This window comes from Struthio camelus, chromosome 16 (assembly GCF_040807025.1).
Source record: "Struthio camelus isolate bStrCam1 chromosome 16, bStrCam1.hap1, whole genome shotgun sequence".
Lineage (NCBI taxonomy): Eukaryota > Metazoa > Chordata > Aves > Struthioniformes > Struthionidae > Struthio > Struthio camelus.
Window position 1 is genome coordinate 20,163,375 of NC_090957.1, and position 20,873 is coordinate 20,184,247.

General features: G+C 49.1%; 1 protein-coding gene across 9 annotated transcripts in view; it reads right to left on the minus strand.

The window, feature by feature from the left end:
• Positions 1-1,189: 1,189 nt before the first annotated feature.
• The window catches only part of ACACA (acetyl-CoA carboxylase alpha), a 154,236-nt gene continuing 134,552 nt past the window's right edge, over positions 1,190-20,873 (minus strand). For all 9 annotated transcript variants that reach the window (XM_068910467.1, XM_068910466.1, XM_068910464.1 and 6 more), the window contains 4 exons: positions 10,457-10,611; positions 9,454-9,624; positions 5,809-5,945; positions 1,190-4,044 (listed from right to left, as the gene is read on the minus strand). In XM_068910467.1, coding sequence (XP_068766568.1) covers positions 3,918-4,044; positions 5,809-5,945; positions 9,454-9,624; positions 10,457-10,611 — 590 coding nt within the window. In that variant the 3' untranslated portion in view covers positions 1,190-3,917. The remainder of the gene's footprint in view (positions 4,045-5,808; positions 5,946-9,453; positions 9,625-10,456; positions 10,612-20,873) is intronic.

Sequence of the window (20,873 nt, forward strand, 5' to 3'; positions counted from 1 at the left end):
CCCGGCGACCCCGCACTAGCAAAGAATTTCAACTTTCAGACAAACAACTTCATTTACAAGTGTGTCTCTAATTAGCTGCAGAATTAGTAAAGCAGCGTTTTCCCCCCATAGATCGGCCAAACCCCTGAGGGAGGCTGTGGAATAGAGAGAATCGCATTTCCAATTATTTTGTTGAATTGCTAATTTAGTTATTGTGCCTGGCGTAATTGTGATGGGTATTGGGTGTGCAATTCAATTTGTTTTAAATATTTGTGGGAAGGCTGATCAGTAATGGAGCTGACCTATTTCATGGCCCAAATTGAGAGAAGAGACTAAAACAAAAAACAGCTACAAAGCCACAGTTTGTCTCAGTTTTTATTTTGATGTCTCTCATCCCTCTTAAGACTGTTGATGCAACAAAAGGTTTACATTAAAAGATGATGGCACTTTGATCTTGGGCTTTTGAGAGCTTACAGCTTTGGTACTTCTTTTCTTGGCATTTTAATATGTAGATATTTTAGGCTAAAGAGTTTTAAATGCATTTCTCGAGTTCAATAGGGTTCCCCCTCCCTCCCCCAATAAATTGTATTGTTTGTTAAGGTGATTTATGTTTTTAACCCTCAGGCTTCTGGTTTGGGAAACGCATGAGAACGACTGCTGGAGTTTTAGTTGCCTTCATGGTACAACGTAACGCGTCAGGCTAACACTTACCTTTAACGTGGGGAGCTTTTGAAACGTGCGCTTGCTGGGAACGCCGAGGTTAGTGCGGGGCCCTTGCAGCTCCGTTTCTGACGGGCAGCAGCTCACCAAGTCCCTGCCCACGAAACCCCTCCGTGGAGAGAGTTAATGCAAGTTCCTCCACCAGCGTCGACAGCAGTCGCTGGCGCTGGGTTCTCCTTTTCTGTTTGCTTCAGTCAGTGCAATGTTAAAGATGAAACTGAAACTGGGGAGGAGGAAGGGGATTTGCTTGTGGTTTGGCTGGGGCAGAGGCTGCGGGACGTGAGGTGTGCAGAGCGCCGAGCCGGGGGCGAGGAGCTGCTCTGCCCGGGCACCCACCGCCCCGCGCGGGTCCCCCCGCGGCTGCAGCTCCTCCGGCACCGCCGGGATGCATAGGGTGCCAGGCTGGGCAGCGCGCAACTCCCTGCTCTTCCCTCCGTGAGAGCTGCTCGGGACAAGGGGCGACAGATCTCCACTCCCGGCAACAGACACATGGAATTGGTTCTTTTTATTAAAAGAAACTGAGGTAAGTGAAATACTTCAGCACCAGCGAGAACTGTACATACTGCGGGTGGGTTTCTCCACGGCGCCTGCCCCCTCTGCCCCCGACCCGTCCCGTATCGGCCTGCACGGCCTGTCTGCGGCGCCCGCTCTCCCGCCAGAGCCGAGGCCGGCACCCCGGCTGTGCGCCGGCAGCCCCAGCACTTCCATAAACCTGGACGAATGCACTGCTCTCCGAGTTAGTAGCAGACGTCACACCAGCTCCAGCAGCACCAAATGGCTTTTTGTTGGAGCTACTTTACTCCAAAATGAAGTCAAGCCTGACCCAGTACCTCTGCTCTGCTCTAAAGCCCCCCAGGTGACTTTGGCACCTGCAGCGCTCTCCCTCTCAAGCCCAGCGACCAGAGCAGCGCCCGTAACGCTTGCCGACATCCTTAACAGGAGCCAAATTTACAGCAACGCGATGTGGAAGTCCTGGTGGCAGCAGCGGAGGAGCCCAGCGGGACGTCGACGCAGCGCGAGCTCACAGCATTGTCCCGAGTGCACGTGTCAGTCAGACCTGCCTGTGCAAGCTCATCCCCCGGTCAGTCCTCCCTGTTGAGACAGTCTCTGTCTGCACTTTGTGTCCTGTTGCAGCCCAGACTGGCATAAGTGAAAGTATCTTTGAGTTTTGTTCAGGGCTCTAGTGGAAAAGAGAGTCTTTTAAACCAAATTAGGGTTCTTAAGAAAACCCCAGATTAGGGTTTCTCTTAAGAAAAAGCTAGTTGCTCAGATTATACACCTCCACTGACCACGGGCAGAGGTGCCCCGCTGGTGCTTGTCTCGGGGAAGAGAGCACCTACGGTGCTGCACCTTGGTTTTGCAAGAGCCCCGGCACCACACGCCCAGAAGGGGTGTGTTGCCCTTCAGAAGGAAACAGTACAGGCATGAGGCACCGGCATCACAGTTAATTCACTCTTGTAAAAACACCCCTTCTGTTAAGGAGCTACACTAAAAGAGCAGTTGTCAAACCTGAAATACTTTAAAGACAATCCTTGGGGTAAGTTCTCCAATACTACTTTTACAGAGTTCCACCACAGTAGCTACTTACTCTTAAAAACAAGGTTGGGTTGGCCATGCTTCCCTCCAGAGTTCCTGCTCATCTGATCTCTTACTACGGTCAGGAGGCCCATGAAGATAAGAAGCGCAGAAACAAGCCAAGGACTGGCGTGGGGGTCAGTGCTTGTGGTGCTCCTCTGCGCTGCTGCCACCACCTCTACTGAGGCAGCCTGGCTCAAGGCTGGCTCCGCACTGACCGGCCAAGCATCCATCGGAGACAGCTCTTCCTGGCAAACTGCCACGAGCGACCACTGGAACAGGCGGCAGTGCCAGTCGGCGCTCGGGAAGACGACTACCAAAACCAGCTTTTCTTACAGTTGTGTTGTCTCATGGGACTAGGGACCACGTTCCCTTCCCCAGCCGCACGCCACGGTGGGCTGAGTGGCAGGAGGCACCAGGGAGCCTCTCCAACAGCTACGAGGGAGAGGTGGGCACCACGAGAAGCTCTGCTCAGCTGCACTACACTGAGTTCTCCTTGTGCAAGTCTAACCCCATCTGTGTACGTGAAACCATCCTTCACCCTCCCTTGCCATGGCAGCTTATATCTGCTTTCTGCTTCAGTTAACCACTCACGTGGAAGGAATTAGCACTTAAATGAAGTATGTGCAGCAGTGGGGCAGCCCCAGGACTGTCAGAGGCAGAAGTGGCCCCTCAAAATCAACAGGGAGAAGAGCAGGAATGGCCAACAGGTACGTTGCGGTCTCCGGCTTTACCTCCTCCTAGCAGGGCTTTTCACCCACTTCACGCATCTGTTCTAAAGCAGCCCAACAAATCAGGCACAGAGACAAAAAGAGCTGGGTTTTAGTGCAGAAATCCTGCCCCTGCCACCTTCCCCAGCTCTTGAGGAATAAGAGCATCCAGCACCGCAACAGCCTTCCCTGCACCCAGGCTGTGGACACAGCACTGCCCTCGCAGGTGTCAATGCTCCTTTTCTTCTGCTCGCAAGGATCAAGACACATGTTTGACATACAAATCCCCACTGGCCGACAGAGACAAGAGGGCTGACGCAGTGGCAGACTCCACTCATCCATGGATCGGCAAGACACCGCGCCAGAGGATTTTCCCAAATCCTGGGGGAGAGAGGTGTTCCCACCCGCGCCTCGAAGGCAGAGCCCGTCCTCCTCTGCCCGTAACCATCGCTCTCGCAGGCTGTAACGTTGGCACTTGTCAGCGCAAAGCGCTACCAGACCGAGTGTGAGAAGAGACCGATGCAAGGACACAGGGGTGTGACTTAAAAGAGCCCCTGCTTTGCTATGGCCAGACCTCACGGTACGCAGGTACCCTTCATTGCCTGGCTGTAGTGCTTTCGGACGGCAGCCCAACAGCTAACTGACGCGCTGGTCCAGTCACGCTTTGTTAAATAAATAAGGTACCGTTAGACAGCTGTAACTCGATTCCGCAGGCGCTTGTGTTTATACATTTTCCTCGTGTCTCTGGCCAAAGAACACACTTCCTCTGGTCAGTCTGATTTGAAAAAATAAAAATGTCATTCTTGCAGCATTTCCCCGAGCCTCCCCGTCTCGGTACAGTGGCCGCAGTCGAGCAGACAAAGGGCAATTCTGAGCTTGCTTTTTTTCCTTCCACTGTACCGGGCAGGGGGAGAGTGCGGGAAATCGATGCTCTTACGTTGAAGAAGGCGAGTCCATTGTGGAGAGAATCCGCACGATCTCCGCTCGCTGGGTGGGTGATATATGCTGGGTCATGTGCACAATCGAATCCATGGCAACCTCCGGATTGGCCTGGACCAAGCTGCAAAGAGGCAAGAGTTAAGTGCCGGCAGCCCTGGCACTCGCGTCCGAGCGCGGCTGACAGCTCCCCTTCAGGCCCGTGAGGGGGAACTGAAATATGGGGTCTTTAAGAGCGAGACTGGACAAGCCAGCAGGCACTTGTGTTAAGTGAGCGCGAGCGGCGTGCGCGGCCGTGCAGGGGCCTCGCGCCCATCAATCTGCGGCTGGCAGAGCTGCGCAGAGTCCCCCGGCGGCCAGGGCCGCAGAGCCCGGCCGGGCGTGACGGCGCCCGGAGCCGGTGGGCCGCGCGCGCGCCCCGGCAGCGCCTTCGGAGGCGGCTCAGGGCCCTACGTCTCCCTTCCCAGGTGTCGTGGAGCCCTGCTTGTTGCAGCACTGACTGAGAAACCTAGGAAAGAGCTGGGAGAGACGAGCTACGGAGCCAGGGGACGGAGACAAACCGCAGGAACTTCAGTGCCCTCCTCCCGCCTGTCCAGGAGGAAAAGCTGCTTTAAGAGAGACCCTCCAGTCCAAGACAGAAAAATTGCCAAAATCAGAGCTGTTCAAGTCTAGTAGAGTGTCTGGCTCAGGTGGCTTACCTGGCTCTGCTGGACGAACGTCTGTACACATGCAAACAATCACACTTACAAGCAGGAGGAAAGGATATTTCTACGAATGTTTCAGTATTTTAGGGATATGTTTGGAAGCTGAGGATGAGAGTGCTTGGTACAGTTCTAAACAACAATCAAAAGGAACTGGGTGTTTTATGACACTTGAGCACAAGAGAAACTTGCTAGCTTGCCCAAGAAGACTCAGCCTGGCAAAAACAAGGGAAGGAAGCTGTAAGGGTGTTTGGCCGTGTGTGGTCACAGCACTGACAGCAGCATGGCTCAGAGATTTGGATTTGCATGCTCTCCTTGCTTCACACAATATGCAGCTCTCTAAAACATAAGTGGTCCCACACAAAATAGTAAATTTCCATTATCCGTCTCAAATGGAGAAAAAGCACCATAATAGTGACATTGCTATGCCCTGGCTCCTCACAGCCCTTGTTTCAGGAAAGCACAGGCATGGCCCCTGGCCCTGGTTTGGATGCTGCTGGATTAGAGCTTCTTCACTGTGGTGTCTCGTAATTTTGCTCAGAGCACCTGCACTTACAGTAGCGTTACAGACTGCCGAAAGAAGGCGAGATGCAGATTTTGTATAAGTCTCCCCGTTTCACAGTGGCCCCACGATTACCCCTGTATTCGCGTTTCCGAAGGAGACTGTATCTCCACGTATTCCTGAAGTGTCTGCCAGGCAAACACGCATGCAGAACAAGAGTGCAGCGGACTGTTGTACTTCCCTCAGGTGGAGAAAAGCACATGGCCAAGACCAGAGACTGAACTTCTTAAAATCCCTGCTCTGTAGAGCCTTAAGTAAAATCTCCTCCTTTTATCGATGACAACATCCCCACTCAGCCAGCCCACGTGCTGCTAGCATTTCCCTCTGGTCAGGCATCAGCGAAAGCCAAAGCCGAAGGCAGGCCTGGTGCAGGGGCCATCGCGGGGGTGAGGCCGGCCAGCCAGCGTGACGCGCCAAGGCTGGTCCTGTTCTACACGGCACCCTCTCCTCGCAGCACAGAGCCCTGGAAGCGCGTGAACGCCACCAAGACCTGCCATAGTAGCGTTGCCGCTCTCCAAGCCCCACCAGCCAGCTGCAGTGGAAATCTGTGGAGCCTCTTAAGACACGGGATTGAGTCCTAGTTTGTCTGCGCTGACCTGTTATGGGCACTCCACAGTAGGCTTACCTCCGTATCTGTTTAAGTATGTAGTCCCTCGAGATGTATTTGATGTTTTCATCCACAACGGAACGAACGCCTTCTTCTTCCGTAAGCTGTTTTTCCAGCCACTCCACTAGGTCCTTATTGCTGTCCCATAAGTACGCCTGTGAACAAAGCGCCAGCGTCACCCAGCCGGTCCCACCAGTGACCAGCTGCACGATCCCACTCCCCATGCTGCCGTTCCTCAACTGTAACTAGCAATTACTGGCAAGCTTGGGTAAAACATTCGGCTGGCAACCCTCTGCGATTTTTCCAGTGTGCTTGGCACAACTAACAATTAGCAAAAGTCAAAAGGACGAGAGATTTCTGCATGTCTTCCCTGTAAACGTGACACAGAGGCAGCAGACCCACTGTTTCCAGTGGCTATCACTGAAGCAGTTGCTCTAACAGGTCATCATCCCTCAAGGCCAGATGCACCTTCTAAGACAAGGGAATGAAAAACAAACTTTACACCCTCAATTTCCAAATAGCTTCTGAGCCACCTGAGGCTTACAGACAGCCGGTTCTGGAAGGGCACATCACACTACCTGCCATCCCCGTCAGCCCCTAAGGACAAGCATGTAAGCTGACTGTCTCTGACAAAGCCCAGCTTCCTTTTGCGATCAGATGCCCAGCTTCTGGTGAAATACAACAGCTCCAGAGGTGAGTTTAGGGGTGGTCAGAGATGCGGCTGATCTGGGGCTTCTTGTTGTCATGGGACCCACCAGTCCCTGTCACCTAGAGACTGAGCTGGTGTCAGCGTACCCCAGGAAGCACAGGATCCATGACCCAGCCCGGAAACCTACCACCCATTCGGCAAGTGTGGCATAGCAGAGGAGGTCAGTGTGTCCACATCCATGAAAAGCCTTGGCAACAAAACCCTTTCTTTTCTTCTGCAAGATCATTTCGCCTGGTATTTGCTAGGTAGTTGACTACATAATAATTCAGGAGTGTGTTAGACGCCTAATAGCCTTCTCGCTCCTCTCTTCTCCTCTCATTTTCTTTACAAATCATTTAAGAATCGTTTTGTTAATGGTTTCCGGAAAAGCAAGTACCACCATTAGCACTCATTCATATTTATGTCATTTTATTTGGGTAATTAAACACAAAGCTCGTCATTTAAAGGTGCACTATCCTTCTCTGTTATCACTAACGAAGTCAAAGTCAGAATGACAATGAGCTCAGCACAGTAATTTAATAGGTGGCTCTGGGACCGGGCTGGATTACCCGCCGAGCAGGGCACCGTCACAGCAGCTCGGCTCAGACGCCAGCGAGCCGCGGGCAGCAGAGCAGCCGCTGCTCCACCTGGGAAGCCCAAATGCCTTCCACCCTCTCGGTTTCCCCCGCGCCTGACTCTGGGAGCCAGAGCAACTTCCAGGCGCCAGCAGGGAGAGGGAGGCAGAAGTACACTATGGATGTTTGCACCTGAAGGCAAAGCCTTTCGGCTGTCAGCCTCAGTGGTGGGAGGCTAATGTGTCTGCAAAAACCCTGGAAACCCTTGGAGCAATAGCGGTAAAGCCAGCAAAATACCCTCCCTCATCATGACTCTACCTCACGACACGAAATGGGTTACTCTGCTTGGGCACGCTCCTTCCCTGTGTCGACAGAACTGTTGCTGCACCCACGCGTGAAAGTCAGCACTGCAGTGAGAAACCGGGAGCGCAGACCCTTTCCACCTGCCTCGGATCAGTCCTGCCTGACACACTTTAACATCAACGGGTTCAAGCCCAGACCAGTGCTCCCGGCAGTCGGTCAACAACAAGCCTCTTGGCATGGGGTCCTGCAGGTGCTTTCAGTCAGCGAGGCAGGATGCATCCCCTTACATAAGGAAGACGCACCACATTGGTGCCAGGCTGAGATCACAGCCCAAAACTCACATTGGGATTCTTTTTTTTTATTCGTAATCATTATGTATATGATTGTCTCAAAACAGGGATGTCATTTCAGTCTTAAGATTTTGCTTATTTCATTGGTTTTTCTTATTGTTATTTTAAACGCGTTAGTTTTTGCTCCTTGTTTCTGCCCCTAGACATGACAGAAATGCTCCCTGCATACAAAATAGGGCACTTAGGAAGATTTCAGGGAAGGGAAAAAGCCCCAGTAGCTGCCTTATGGTTGCAGACCTGCATAAAGCTAGATTTACCCAAGAATCCCAGAGCTTTTAGTTTAGCAGAATATTTAATACTCTTATTAATCATTTTTAATCCGTTTGCTTTTAATTAAGAAACAGCATGATGCTTTCCTATCAACATATGCCAGGGAGCAGATTAATTGTGGCTTAAGATAACTCTCCTTGATTGGTGTAATGTATTAGCTAACGAGATGCCCGCTTTTAAAGACACTCAGACACTACCTTGGAAAGCCTGCTGCCCTCCAGAGAACGCTTCCCCCCCTTTCTGCTTCTGGAACCCCTGAGTGTTTGCGACTTAAAAAACAAAATAAAATAAAGAACTCAGATTGCAGGATTGCAACAAAAACAACCTAAGAGCAGCTCCAGTGATTGTTCTTCAGAGATTGCCAGCCTCAGAACTCAAGCATGATTAAAAAGAGAAATCCTCAGCAAAACTATCAGATGAGGATGGCGGCAAGGCACCCTTCCCCCCAAACCACGGTGGTTAAATATTACAGCTAACTTGTAACCTTGTGTTTGAAAGCGTGCTGCTCCGTTCCGCGTTACAGCACTCTGCAACCAGGGAGAGGTGGGACGCTTGGTGGAAGAGCGGTCGGGGCTCCCTTGGGCTGAAACATGACGACGGTCACCGGTGGCGAGGCACGCGCAATCTGTCCCCACCACCCTGGGAAGGGGATGAGATGTGAGGGCCGCCCAGAGGAAGGAAGGACAGTAGGGCCACAGTCCCCTCTGCAAGTAGCAAGATAGCTGGATGCAATAGGCTGGCTATGTATCTGCCAGATGTATATCTGGAGCACATCTCCAGATGACAAGGAGGTGACAAGATGACATCTGGAGCACCAGCAATGCATCCCTCCTGCCCTTCTTGGTGTCAGTGGGATAGTGCAAATTTAGGACATTATTCAGTATGAAATAATAATTAAAAAAAAAAAAATTTGCTTTCATATTACAAAGGATCCCAAGGGGTGTTCTGGGACAGGTCCCCACAGCTAGGACAGCTTTTCCATAACAGCCTCTGTAACCGACAGCAGCTCTGCAGAGCTATTTCAGGCAGGCTGTTAGCAGAGACAAGGAGATGGGAGATATGCAGGGCTGGTGTACAGAGCACGTGTTGTGACTCCTGGGATTTCTGCTGCCAATTCTGCCACCGACTAACTATCTGCCAGACAGCAGCACCTCCAAACAGCCTTCTTCCCAAAGATTGCCCTGCCTTGGTCTACTGAGAGAACTGTTCACCTTTCTCAGGTGCTCAGATTTTCACATCAATGGGGCTACATGCTTGGAAAAAAACCTGAGTATTTTTGCTTTTCTGGCCTGCCATAAAAAGTATCTCAATAAAGCTACTCATGACCAGGAACATTGCCCCGAAGTTCGCATTAATCACCTAAAACGTCCACAGACATTACAATTGAAAATCAGAGATGAAACCCCACTTGGGAGAACCTCCTTGAACTTAAGCCCAGGAAAGACAACTACCCTGGTGAAATTGCCTTTTCGTTTACCTTTACTGTTCCTTCAACTTCCACAAACCAGCGTCTCAGCATAGCCTGGATCTGCCCATCAGTTAGCTCAGGATTGGCATCGTGGATCTTCTTCTTGACCACGTCTTCTAGCAGAAGACGTCTTAATCTCCAGTAGAAGAAAGTACGGGAAGTTTTCCAATCTAGAATGTCCTGCCCAAGACGTAAGTGGAGAAGGAGAAATGAGTGAAGGACAACAGTTACCACGCTCATGGAGGAACGCGTATACCTTTTTCCCCCTAGGAACAAAAGGCTTCCAACTCATAATGCACTCAGCTATGTTGCTTGCACAAGAGAACTACAAAAGCTTCCATTTCTGAGCTATGCAGACTTCCACCTTGTCACACCACTCAGTCACCAGACATGATGTGTCGCCTTCTTTGCCTCCCTGAAGCCTGTTTTCTCCTGCAGAGAGATATAGCTCCCCAGGTGAGCAGCATGGACCAAGAAATCAATGTTCAAGGGGACAGGGAACCAGGGAAGTCTTCCACTAATCAGTCAAGGTTAAAACTCTGACGTGAGGGCTGGGCTTTAATTATTTCATGACAGCCCTTCCCATCACTGAGGGTCACCACCGGCTACAGACCTACTGCGCTCACTGCCTTCCCTTCCCACCGAGGCAGACTGTGATGTGTCATGTGGGGAAAATTGCCAAGTATTTTTTGATAAGAGTCGCTAACCAGCTACCGGCCAAGCCCAGAAAATGGGGGGTCTCAAATGGACACAGATCAGAAAAGGTGCCAAAGCCCATGATGTTCTTGCATTTGAAGGGGAAGAGAACAGCAGGTGTGTGGAGAGGGTTTGACGCTGTGGCGAGAGTTACCGGGGCAGAGGTTTATCTGCAGCCCGAGAGGACACCAGGCTCTCTTGATTCTGCTGCCTCCAGCAGTAACGCGTCCCCCTCAGGGCGGCCAGTTCTCGGCTGGGTGTGTACCTGTGCCAAGCCTTCCCACAACATCTCTGAGGAAAGATCTATCGTACTCACAGTAATGGCACCCTTCTCCTGCATCCGGCCTGGCGTGTCGTGCAGGTCAGCAAACTGCATGGCTACCTGGTGGTAAATGGGAATGAGGAATTCCTCCCGTTCCTTCAGCTTGGTCTCCAGCTCTTTTCGATCAGCAGGGCTTAGCTCAGGAGTACCTGCAAGAAGGCACAGCTACACGTCAAGAGACCTGCCATATTCAGCCAGACTCAATCAGAGGGTGCGGCCCCCAGACCCTTGTTCGGTGCTGTTTGGAAAGAGGGGCACCACCACGCACTCCAGAGGGAGAACGGAGGTTTCTGCTGTTACTCCATACAGGCAAAATCCTGCCTGCATTTGGCCTGGACAAATGCCAGACCATCAGCTCCAAGCAATGCCAAGCCCAGTTTTGAGTCAAATGCAATCATTCCAGCCTAGATTTCCTGCCACCAATACTGAGGCAAGAGCTCCAAAGGAGATTTTACCATGGAAACTCTATTGCATTTAAATGCCAGAGAGCTGAGCCATCAATTAAGTGACAGATTTACTGGACTTACGCCTAGAAAAGAATAATGTCCGAACATGCAGTTCATTTAGCCAAAAACATGGACAATGTAAAACCGCATATACAGTCACAAGTTTTCCTGCTGGCTGGTTCCTACGAGCAGCTGTTAGTACCACTGTCTCATTAAGGAAAATAAACAAGCTATGTTAGGGACACCAAAAAACGCTCACGGAGCATTTCGTTTACCAGTGATCGACAAATGTGAGTCTCGCTCACGGACTAACATGATGGACAGGAGAAAAACCGTGTCAATAAGATGTCCCGTGGAGTTCACAATTTTAATGTATCTTAAAACATGGAGCTCAGGTAAAACTAACTTTGATTAAAACAAAAACATGCATTAAAATATTTTCTGATTAACGTCACCCCATGAAAGGAACTAGCGGGACGAGACTGAGGCAGACAAGAAACCCGTCAGCCGTCCACAGAGCGCTGCTGAGACCCGCAGCGGCTCCTGCCCCTTCCAGCAGCAAGAGCAAGGTGGTCTTTACAAAGCTGGTATCGGGACAACAGTTCTCAAAAGGGACTAATGGTGACCGTAATTCAGCCACACTCATTTTCAATCAAGCTCTAAAGAGGGCCCTCCTCTTTTCTTTCCAGACAGTGGGATGTTAAATGAATTCCTAAAAGCAGCTGCCCCCTTACAATACCAAGAGCCTAAATCCCCTTTTCTCCCTTCCTGCAAAGAGCTGTAACAGGCCACAGTTCGCATAACCGTAAGTGAGGGCAACCCTCAACTTGCAGTAATTTACCCCAGGTCACAATCGGCCCAGGCTTGGGGCAAGCATGGTAGTAGGTTGATGCTTCTCCCACACTGCCCTACAAACTCACGTGCAAGAGGTGCTTGTGCAGAGGCATGGTATTTAGAGCCAATTTTGTTTCAATTTAAGCAAAGATTGCAATCTCAGCCAAATTACATGGTACTGGATACTCTGCTAAGTGTGGCATTTTGTAAACCTCCCAGCCACACCAGGGCCTGAGATGCTCAGGCTGCAAGTTCACAGCCTCGGAGACAGCTGCCTTCCCCCGCCTCCCCCGTTAGAGCTGAGGTCGCTGGCAATCTGAAGCCAGGTCATGGACAAGTCTTGCTCCAAGCGTCTATGTTATAACATTCAACTATCCTCCAGCACCCTCCATTCAAATGTTAATATAACCACCCATATGCTTAGGAGACATGCAAGCAGGATTCTATCTTCAGTGTACGGAGGGGAAACTGAGATATAAAACCAAGAGCTGCGCTACCCACTAACGTAAAAGAAGTCAATGGGAGAACCTGGAACGAAAGCTGGAGCCGTGCTTCAGCCAGTGGACAATACTCTTTCTTATTATCTTGTAGCCTGAATATCATGACTGCATTTTGTGGTATGTGAACACCATCAAGGTTTTTTTGGTTTTTAATCTTTATTGTTTGCGAAGGAATGTCAATGGGATTAAATGCAACATCTACTGTTACATCAACACCTATTGTTAAACTGTCACGCTTCCCGGCTGGGTGATGTGGAAGGCAATTGCTGCAGAGAGGCAGAGGAGGACAGCTTAGCAATGCGGGTCCTCAGCAGCACCACGGATGTTGTCCAGCCTGACAATAAGAAGAGAATCGAAGCCGAGACCAAAGCAATCCAAGCCCCTCTGAATGAAAGCAGATAAAATTAGCAGGCAGAAGCTTCAAAAAAAAAAACCCCAACAACAGGGAACGCTTTTTCACATAATGCATAATCAAATGGTGGAAATTGTTGCCACAGGATGTTCTGCACGCCAAAAGTACAAGTGGATTAAACAAATCCATGCAAGAAAAGTCCATCACGGACTTCTCAGCACTAAGATGCGGATACTAATCTGTTCTCAGGAAGTCTCTGAACCACCAGGCTGCGGGACGCTGAGAGGGCATCCTGGGGAAGGCATCGCGCTGTGTTTGCAGGACGCTCACGCTCTTTCCGTAAGCATCTGCTGCTGACGCTGACAGCCCGGATCCAGGGCTGCCGGACCTAAGGGACGCGTAAGCGTGGTGACTCACTGCTGCGCTCAGCACCGTGACAGATCACTCCCAGCACCACGGCATGGGGGGCCTGCGCTCCGTGCCACCTCAAGTTTTGCATGCAGGCCCTTTTCTTTTCTATTTTGTACGAGCTATGTTTTTATTTCCTTCCAGAGTGCCTCTTTCAAATCAGAACAGGTCTGAGCATTACCCACACACACACTTCATAAAGGCACGGGTCAGTTACAGAGCAATTCTTTCTAGTGAAGGAATGTTTTTCTGTGTCGCCCAATATAAATGTTGCCTAACCTTCCAAATGCTGCTAAGAAGGTTTTAATGAAGAGAAGCTACTCTTATCACCTTCAGAATTAAAAATTATATGTATTTATCCACGTTAAATTCCCAGGTTCCTACATCTCCCTGTTTTAAATGGCAATGCATGCACTTAAGCCAGTAACGCTCATGTATTCTGGCCTATCTGCCACACTCTTGCTGTACAGCCAAACCAGCCAGGCCCAGTAATGATTTAGGTGAGATTAACAAATATGTCAATGTCTATTTTCTGCTTAATTTAAAAGCAGCGTCTATAAAGATTTTTGACTTCTGAACCCTGTTCTCCTGAAAGAAAGAAGGTAACAATGAGGAGGGGGGATAAAGAGTGATTATCCCATCATCGATCGTTTGTCAGGAGCATTTCTTATTCACTGGACTATTGTAAAAAGCTAAGCTCTCGATCAATCCTGTAAGCCCCCTGTACAATTAAATATCTTGGAATGGTTTTCCTTCTTTTCTAGTCAGATCTTGAGGCCTCGGGGTTTTTCAGAAAGCTTGGGCTTTATTTATTTATTTCGCAGAAAAGTCTCCCTCCACAAATCTAATACTGGCAAGAAGAGGGGACTTAAAATATGGGATTCCTTTGCTCTAAAGGTACGAGATAGTTAATGAAACTGTTAAAGTTTAAATCATAGGAACATTATAGACCTCTGGGTATGGATCAGCCACTAATCGATAGAGAGACAAAAGCGGCAGCCCTCTGAAATGGCCACATTACAGTGCAAACATGCAAAGCGTGGCAGTTTTTGGCACACAGGTGGCGCGGCAAGGTGACAATTTAAAAGGAGAGGAACAGCCTGACTTTCCTAACTTTGCAGAGGATGCAGGGCACTTCAACAGCCATGGGGTGCACTTATCTTGGACTGCAGTTTGCTCTGCAGTCGCCAAGCAAGTTTGCATCTATAAATAGCGCTGGTATGCTCACAGCCATCGCCACGCTCGGCAGAGGCCAGGTAAATGTCTCAGTCCTGCTTTCCCGACCCGCAATGTCTAATCGCAGTGGTGTCTTTTCTTCTTTTCGTGTTTGTCTTCTTTTGTTTAAGGCAGTCTTGGTATTGATCAAGTTGAAAAGTTACCCTGGGGAAGTGTTAAAGATGGGGATACCAAAAGAGGTCGGCAAATCTCTTCTGAGGGCAAAAGAGCAACATCCGTTACCTTTGCTGGGGGAAGGGGCCTTGCCAGAACGCCCTTCACGCTACAAACATCCTTCATGAACAAGCGTGCAAGGGACCTGTCCTCGTCCCAGACACCGGGGAGGCGAGGGCTGACGCTGTCCCCGTGACCGAGGAGGGCAAGCAGCGCTTGCAAAGTAAAACCATCCTGCCAGGATGGTCATTAGAGCCAAACGCTTTGTGACCTGTAGAAACACACAAGCCAAAAGCCTCTGCTCAAACACACCCAGTAAAACCAACAAAAATTAGTTTTAAACCACACATAAAAAGAATTTAAGCCAAAACGTTCCCCAAATGTATCCTGGAGGGAGCTGGCAGCTTGTCTCCTCCCCGTCGTGCACCTTGGCCCGTGAGCACTGCTCCACGGTCCGACACAACGGCCTCCCGGCTCCGAGCCACGCACTGGGCGCAGTGCCACCCTGCCTCCAAGTCTGGCTTTCCGAGGGACAAGCGTTTTCTTTCATGTCCTACAGCCCAAAACAGGCCCCTGAAGCTCTGGTACGGCCCTTAGCGCCGCAGTGACACCAAGCAATAAACACCAAACACTGCGGTTAACCAAAGGAGGCCGTTAACGCGCGTCCACAAAGCTGCTCCTAGCTATTGCTCCTGGGATCTGTATGCATGCTTTATAGCTGGTGATCAGAGAAGAAGACTTCAGAGAAGTTGCCCTCCCTGGGCAGACAAATGGAAAAGCTGTGGCAATAAATCCACCGAGAACCCTCTCCTGCAGAGCACTCTGATACTGAATATCAATTTATACTCCTCTCCAAAAGTTAAGGGAAAGCATCATGGCAGAGGAAGCAACATCTAAACTATTTTGATTTGTGCCCCATTAAACGGAGAGCCTCTTCTCCAGGAGCCAGCCCGCGCTCCAGCTCTTCCCCCGCTGCCTGCGCCGGCGGGGAGCGAGCCGCCGGCAGGCGCAGTGTCCTGCAGTGATTACAACCTGCGCGGGTGTCAGGGCGCAGGCTGCCTTTAATAAAGTTCCTGCCAGACGGAAATGGCTCAGCAGCACCATGAATCATGGCTTCCCATAACATTTAGTAGCAAAGTGCTTTTTTTAAATATGACCAGTTTAACAGGTTAGACAAAATGACTTCAAGAAATGTTATTGTAGGTTCCCTCTGATTGCAGAAAGCCAGGCAGCTTCTGAATCAATTTGATGGTTTATGGTTTCTAAGCTGTTAAAATGTGGGATTTTCTCCCTCGCCCTCGGCGCATAGCCTCAGCATGGCGGAACATTTACTCACTCACTTTCTTGCCTCTTCCTCCAACAAACCACCCAGGGTTTGGGCAAATGTCCACTACTCGAGGCCCCAGGGGCCGGCTCAGAGCGCCCGGCCCCATGGGGGGCTCCCTGCGGATGCGTGCGCTGGGGACCTCCCAGGACCCTCCTGGCCCATCCTTCACCCTGGATCACTCCAGAAACCAGGGAGGAACCTTTTCTGTGGTGCCTCAGCCCCAGACCTCAGCCGCTCCGGCAAATTAACCTGCACCTCTGATTTGTAAAGATGACTTTTACAACATAAATAGTAGCTACCCATCCAGCCTGCAAAGGAGCATTAATACGTTCACTGCAAGTAACAGGAATGGGTGTGTTTTCCCGGATTGTCTCAATGTTACAATTAATATAGGCAAATTTAGGGGATTTTTTTTTTCCAGAAGACACCAGAAAAAGAACAGTAAGGCCATTCTTTTCAGCAAAGCACTTAAACCGCACTGCAGCATACGCTGAACAGAAACACACTCCACAGCAGTACCAGAGCCACTCTGTATCCAATGGCATAATGAGATGTCAACTTTACCCCTGGTTATGATGGTCCCATCGAATTTCCACACCTGGAACACAAAAAAATCTTCCTACCTGAATCTCACCTTCTCCTCATCTACCTTTAGTAAAGCTCTTGCCCGACAGAAATTCAGCAAAGACAGCAAGAATGGCAACCCCTTTCAGGTTGCCCAGTCAACAGATCTCCCATGTGAGCTGCACGGAGAAGAAGGTCACTCAGAGCCGCTCACATCCCTAGAGAGACAGGCATTTTTTGATTGTCGTTGCTTGTTTCTTTAAATGAGACCGCTTGTAAATGCCTCACTAAATATTCAGTAGGATTTATGTTATTAAAGGTGCAGTATGAAATACCAGTGAAGGTCACGCATGCCCATGACATGGGCTTGAAATATCATTGTGCGACTGCACTGTGCGATGTGCCACTCTAGTCCTTTCCAGCTCCTCAGGCCTCATACCAGCATTGGAGCAAATGGGCAAAGTGTGGCAGGTACATAGTTCCAAAAATTGGATATTTTGGAGGAATCATCTGCAACCCTCCTGAGAAAAAAATCTGAGATGCCAATTGTCATGAAGGAGCTGACAGGAATCGGTACTTCCTTTTCTAGACTCATGACTGTGAGTTAACGACAATTCAAATGCAGCAGTACTTGTACACAGAGGCAGTTCCTGAAAGTCGGCATTACCGATAAAGACAAAAAGTTACCACTCCACTGACTGCATTCGTCCAACACTTCATGGGAGATGCAGTCTCAATAGCAATATTTTTCTTAGCGGTTGCTCAGGAAAACAGTTGGCATTTTGATTAATTAGAACACAGAGCAAAAAAAACCCAGACAATAATTACTAGACTTTTGAACTGTAATTGAACTTTCCAAGCAAAAGCTTGGAATTAGACAGGTCACAGGATGGAAGTTTTCAGCCACTCAAGAAAACGCTGTGCCAGAGCTGTCCCCAGGCCACTGCAGCAAAGCCACCAGGCCCTGGGCTGCTGTGGCTGAGAGGGACCCGCCAGTTTACTGCTGCTATCGCACTGCCACGGTTTTATGTGTATGGAGGAACTGCTGTGCTAACGTGGGGTCACTGGCTCAGCACTGGAGCGCTCGTTATTTGGAAAGTCAAGAAATGTTTTGCATGCTCTTTAGCCAATTAAAATGAGAAGGAAGTCAGGAGCCAGCAGCATGCACTGATTTGTAATTTTATCTGTGGAAAGGTGAGGGCACTTTACAACCGTGTTTGCAAGAAAAACAACCAGTCCACCACCTGCCAGAGTGCTGCCGTACTTGCGGAGCAGTACCCCTCTCCTCCCACACCTTGTAAAAAGCATCGCGATGTCTAAATACAGATGCATGCATGCAAAAGGGGTACATAATTATAAATAAACACACATGCTAGCACAGGGCCAACTATTTCATAGGACTGGCTGAAGAGGATGCTCACACTATCATAAAATCTATCAGATGAACAACAGATGCCTCCCTTTTACTATGGGATAGATACCTGATAGGAGAAACGTGAAAAGGTAATATCCAGTCTTGCACTAACTGGAGCCACTGTGCCATTTCTTTCATTAAAATTGGATCAAATCTTTGCTCACATTACCCTGTACAACTGATACATTACACATATAACCTTCCTACGCTTGATGCTTGAAATCTGCACACCAAAGTTTTTACTTTATTTTTATTCCACTCCTAAATGTTTTACTCTAAATGTAGGAAATAAATAAAATAAAATTGAATCTCCATATTATTCTCGACTATGGCCTGATGCTTGCAGTCTGAATCGTTCCTATATTTCTAGGTAATCAGCGCTCCCCCTGCACACCTATGCTGTGTGGAAACACGTTCCTGGGGCAGGATAAGGGCTATCTTTTCTTTCCGTGCCCTCTGCTCTGCACTGTGTGCTGTTCTGTAATAGCACAACTCTGAGTGACATTTTAATAAAACGCGGGGCTAATAAACATTTCGGCAAGAGTGCCAGAGAATTGATAATGAACAGATTTATGTCAAATTATTCAATATCTGCCAACCTTCTCTGCTCTCACGCTCCCCACTTGTGAGTCAAAACCCAGGGTCTAAAGATGCCTCAAATGAGAACCGAGTCACCCTGTTTCCCCACCCCTCCGCACACAGCACATGTTTGCCAACATCTCCCCCCCGCCCCGCTATTCAGCAGCTCCGGGGAGGGATGACAGCCACTCAGGGGTTAAAGAGAGGCAGTGAACCCCCAGCTAATGAGTAAGAATTCAGCAGGCAGTGTAAGATAAATGGAGCTTTCTCTGCTTCTGCTGGAGTCAGCATGAACTGCGGCCCTGCGGCTTGTTTGTGGCAAATGGAGTGCGCGAAATATCAAAGGGCAGTGATCCAGAAGAAGACCGACTTTGACAAATTTTAAATTGGCCAGAAAGAAAACTAGCAAAAAAAAAAAAATTATGCAATTCACTGTGTCCTGCAATCTCGGCTTTCCTGCTATGGCAAGGAATTAGTGGCAAAACAACAGCAATGATCGCCCAATGTTGGGAGCAATTACGAGCCATCTAAGTGAGATGCTTATCAGCCACTGAAGCTTTTAGAGCTCTCTGTACGTACAGTTGTAAGTGACTTGCTCTGGTGTTGCAGTCATTTTAATTAAAGTGTATGGAGTTTGCTGGGAGTAATTACCCTGTAGAGAAAGAGGGTGGTGTGGGGGGAACCCTGAACAGGCTCCCGCCTCCTCCCATAGCATGGCTTTGCATTTTTGAGACTGTTGGCAGAAATCTGCTTGCCCTTCCATCTCCCCAGCCCCTGTTTTTTGGGGAAGCTGGTGCACCCAGGCTGCTGGGGCTGCAGGAGGCTTCGGGCAGCTGCACAGCACTTGCGCCAGCCCGCAGACCTTGAGCGGGGGCCACACGGCGATAAATAAGCATGTGCTGCTCTGCTCCCCCTTCCTCCACTGCTGCAGGATTTAAACAAGCAAACAGCCCTCTTTGTCCGCAGCCGGTGTCTCTCCGCTCTTGGAAATGGATTCATCCGACAGTCACCTCCCAGAAGGCACCATTTCTTTGCAGGGGCGGTAGGCTGGTTTGTAAGTCAGAGGAGCCTGCGCTTTTTATGGTTGGGCTAAGGTAAATACTCTCAGAAGCGGTGCTCCTGCAGTAGTGCCATTTATCTGCATGGACCGGTGCTGACTGCTCAGCATATTGCCTTCCCTAACCACCCATCTGATTTCTCCTTCCTCTGGGACTCCCGCACCCGGGAGGCAGCTCTCTTGCACAGCACGCGGAGGTCCAGAAAAACACCTCCAGGAGGTATAGCTACGAGTCCTGACAGCGTTAGGAATTACACTGCAGCCTTTAAACTGTGGAGTGCAAAACAACTTGAGAGTACATTCATTGGGACGGTGTCCTGGGTCTCCATTATTTGGTGTAGCCAGGCTACCTGTTTGCTTCCAAAGGGATGCTGCCAAGTCTAACATAGGCCAAAGTTGATTTTTTTGTGAAAAGGACGTCCTTGCTACACCTACAAACATTAAAATTTGTTTTCAGAAACAGGTAAACAGAATAACATATCCCTCTGGATATTTCTGTCCACTTTCTCTGATGCAGTAACACAAGCAAGATCTGAATGCAGATATTTATCAGCGCAGTGAAAGAAAACTGAGACTTAAAAAATACTAGCACTAAAAAAAGACAAAAAATCTTGAATGCCATCAAAGACATCAGTAAGACCCTGACTTTCAGGCAGCAGTCTGATTCTTAACACTGGCAGCACCCTTTACAATTACTACCTCCCACCAAAGGAACATCGGAATGGTTGTTTTCTGTATAAATTGTTGCACTGACATAAATTAAAAAGAAGCCAAATAATAAAATGCAACTGCAGCAATAGTCATAACTTATCAGTCATTTGCAGAGCGCTTTTTCTCCTGAAGGATCCCAAAAGGCTTTACAAATTCAAACTATACCCACAAAGTGCGCTTCCTCACTACTAAAATGTAGCCCATTCTGGAGGTAGAAAGAGGCTCTGTATGATTATACCCTTACAGTTAGAGCTGGTAAAGAAGTATTTAAAGAGTCTATTCCCTTGAGGGAGTACATATCAGGTATTAAGCGCATTTTGCTGAATACCGCATCTTTCAGTTTACTGGGTATATACCAGGCTTTGGGATCACTCGGAACAAAAAGCATAGTAGTAATACAATACATGCAGTGACACGCTAGTCACTGAGCCCTGCACAAATCGCCCCATGTTTTAGGGAGGAGGCGAAGAATATTTCATCCTGTTGAAATCGAAGAGCAGACAGATATCATTACTCAAAACTGCCTCAGACACACGGTGATAGTCCAGCAGCCCAAAACGTCTTTGACCAAACCCTTAGCTACGCCAACTGACACCAGCTGAAGGTTTGGCCCAAGAGGTCTTAGTGATCTAAGCAATTGCTGAGAAGGAAACTAGGGATAAGCAGCTGTGGTGAGTGTCTGTTGTAAGGCTGAATCAACTTAATAGAAAAAAAACTAATTGGTTCAAAAAGACGCTCCATACATTACACACATAGAGGCTATGCTGTACGTACATGGGTATCATCTCTCTCACACACACATACATGCAGCTTGTCTCATCTGGTTTTCT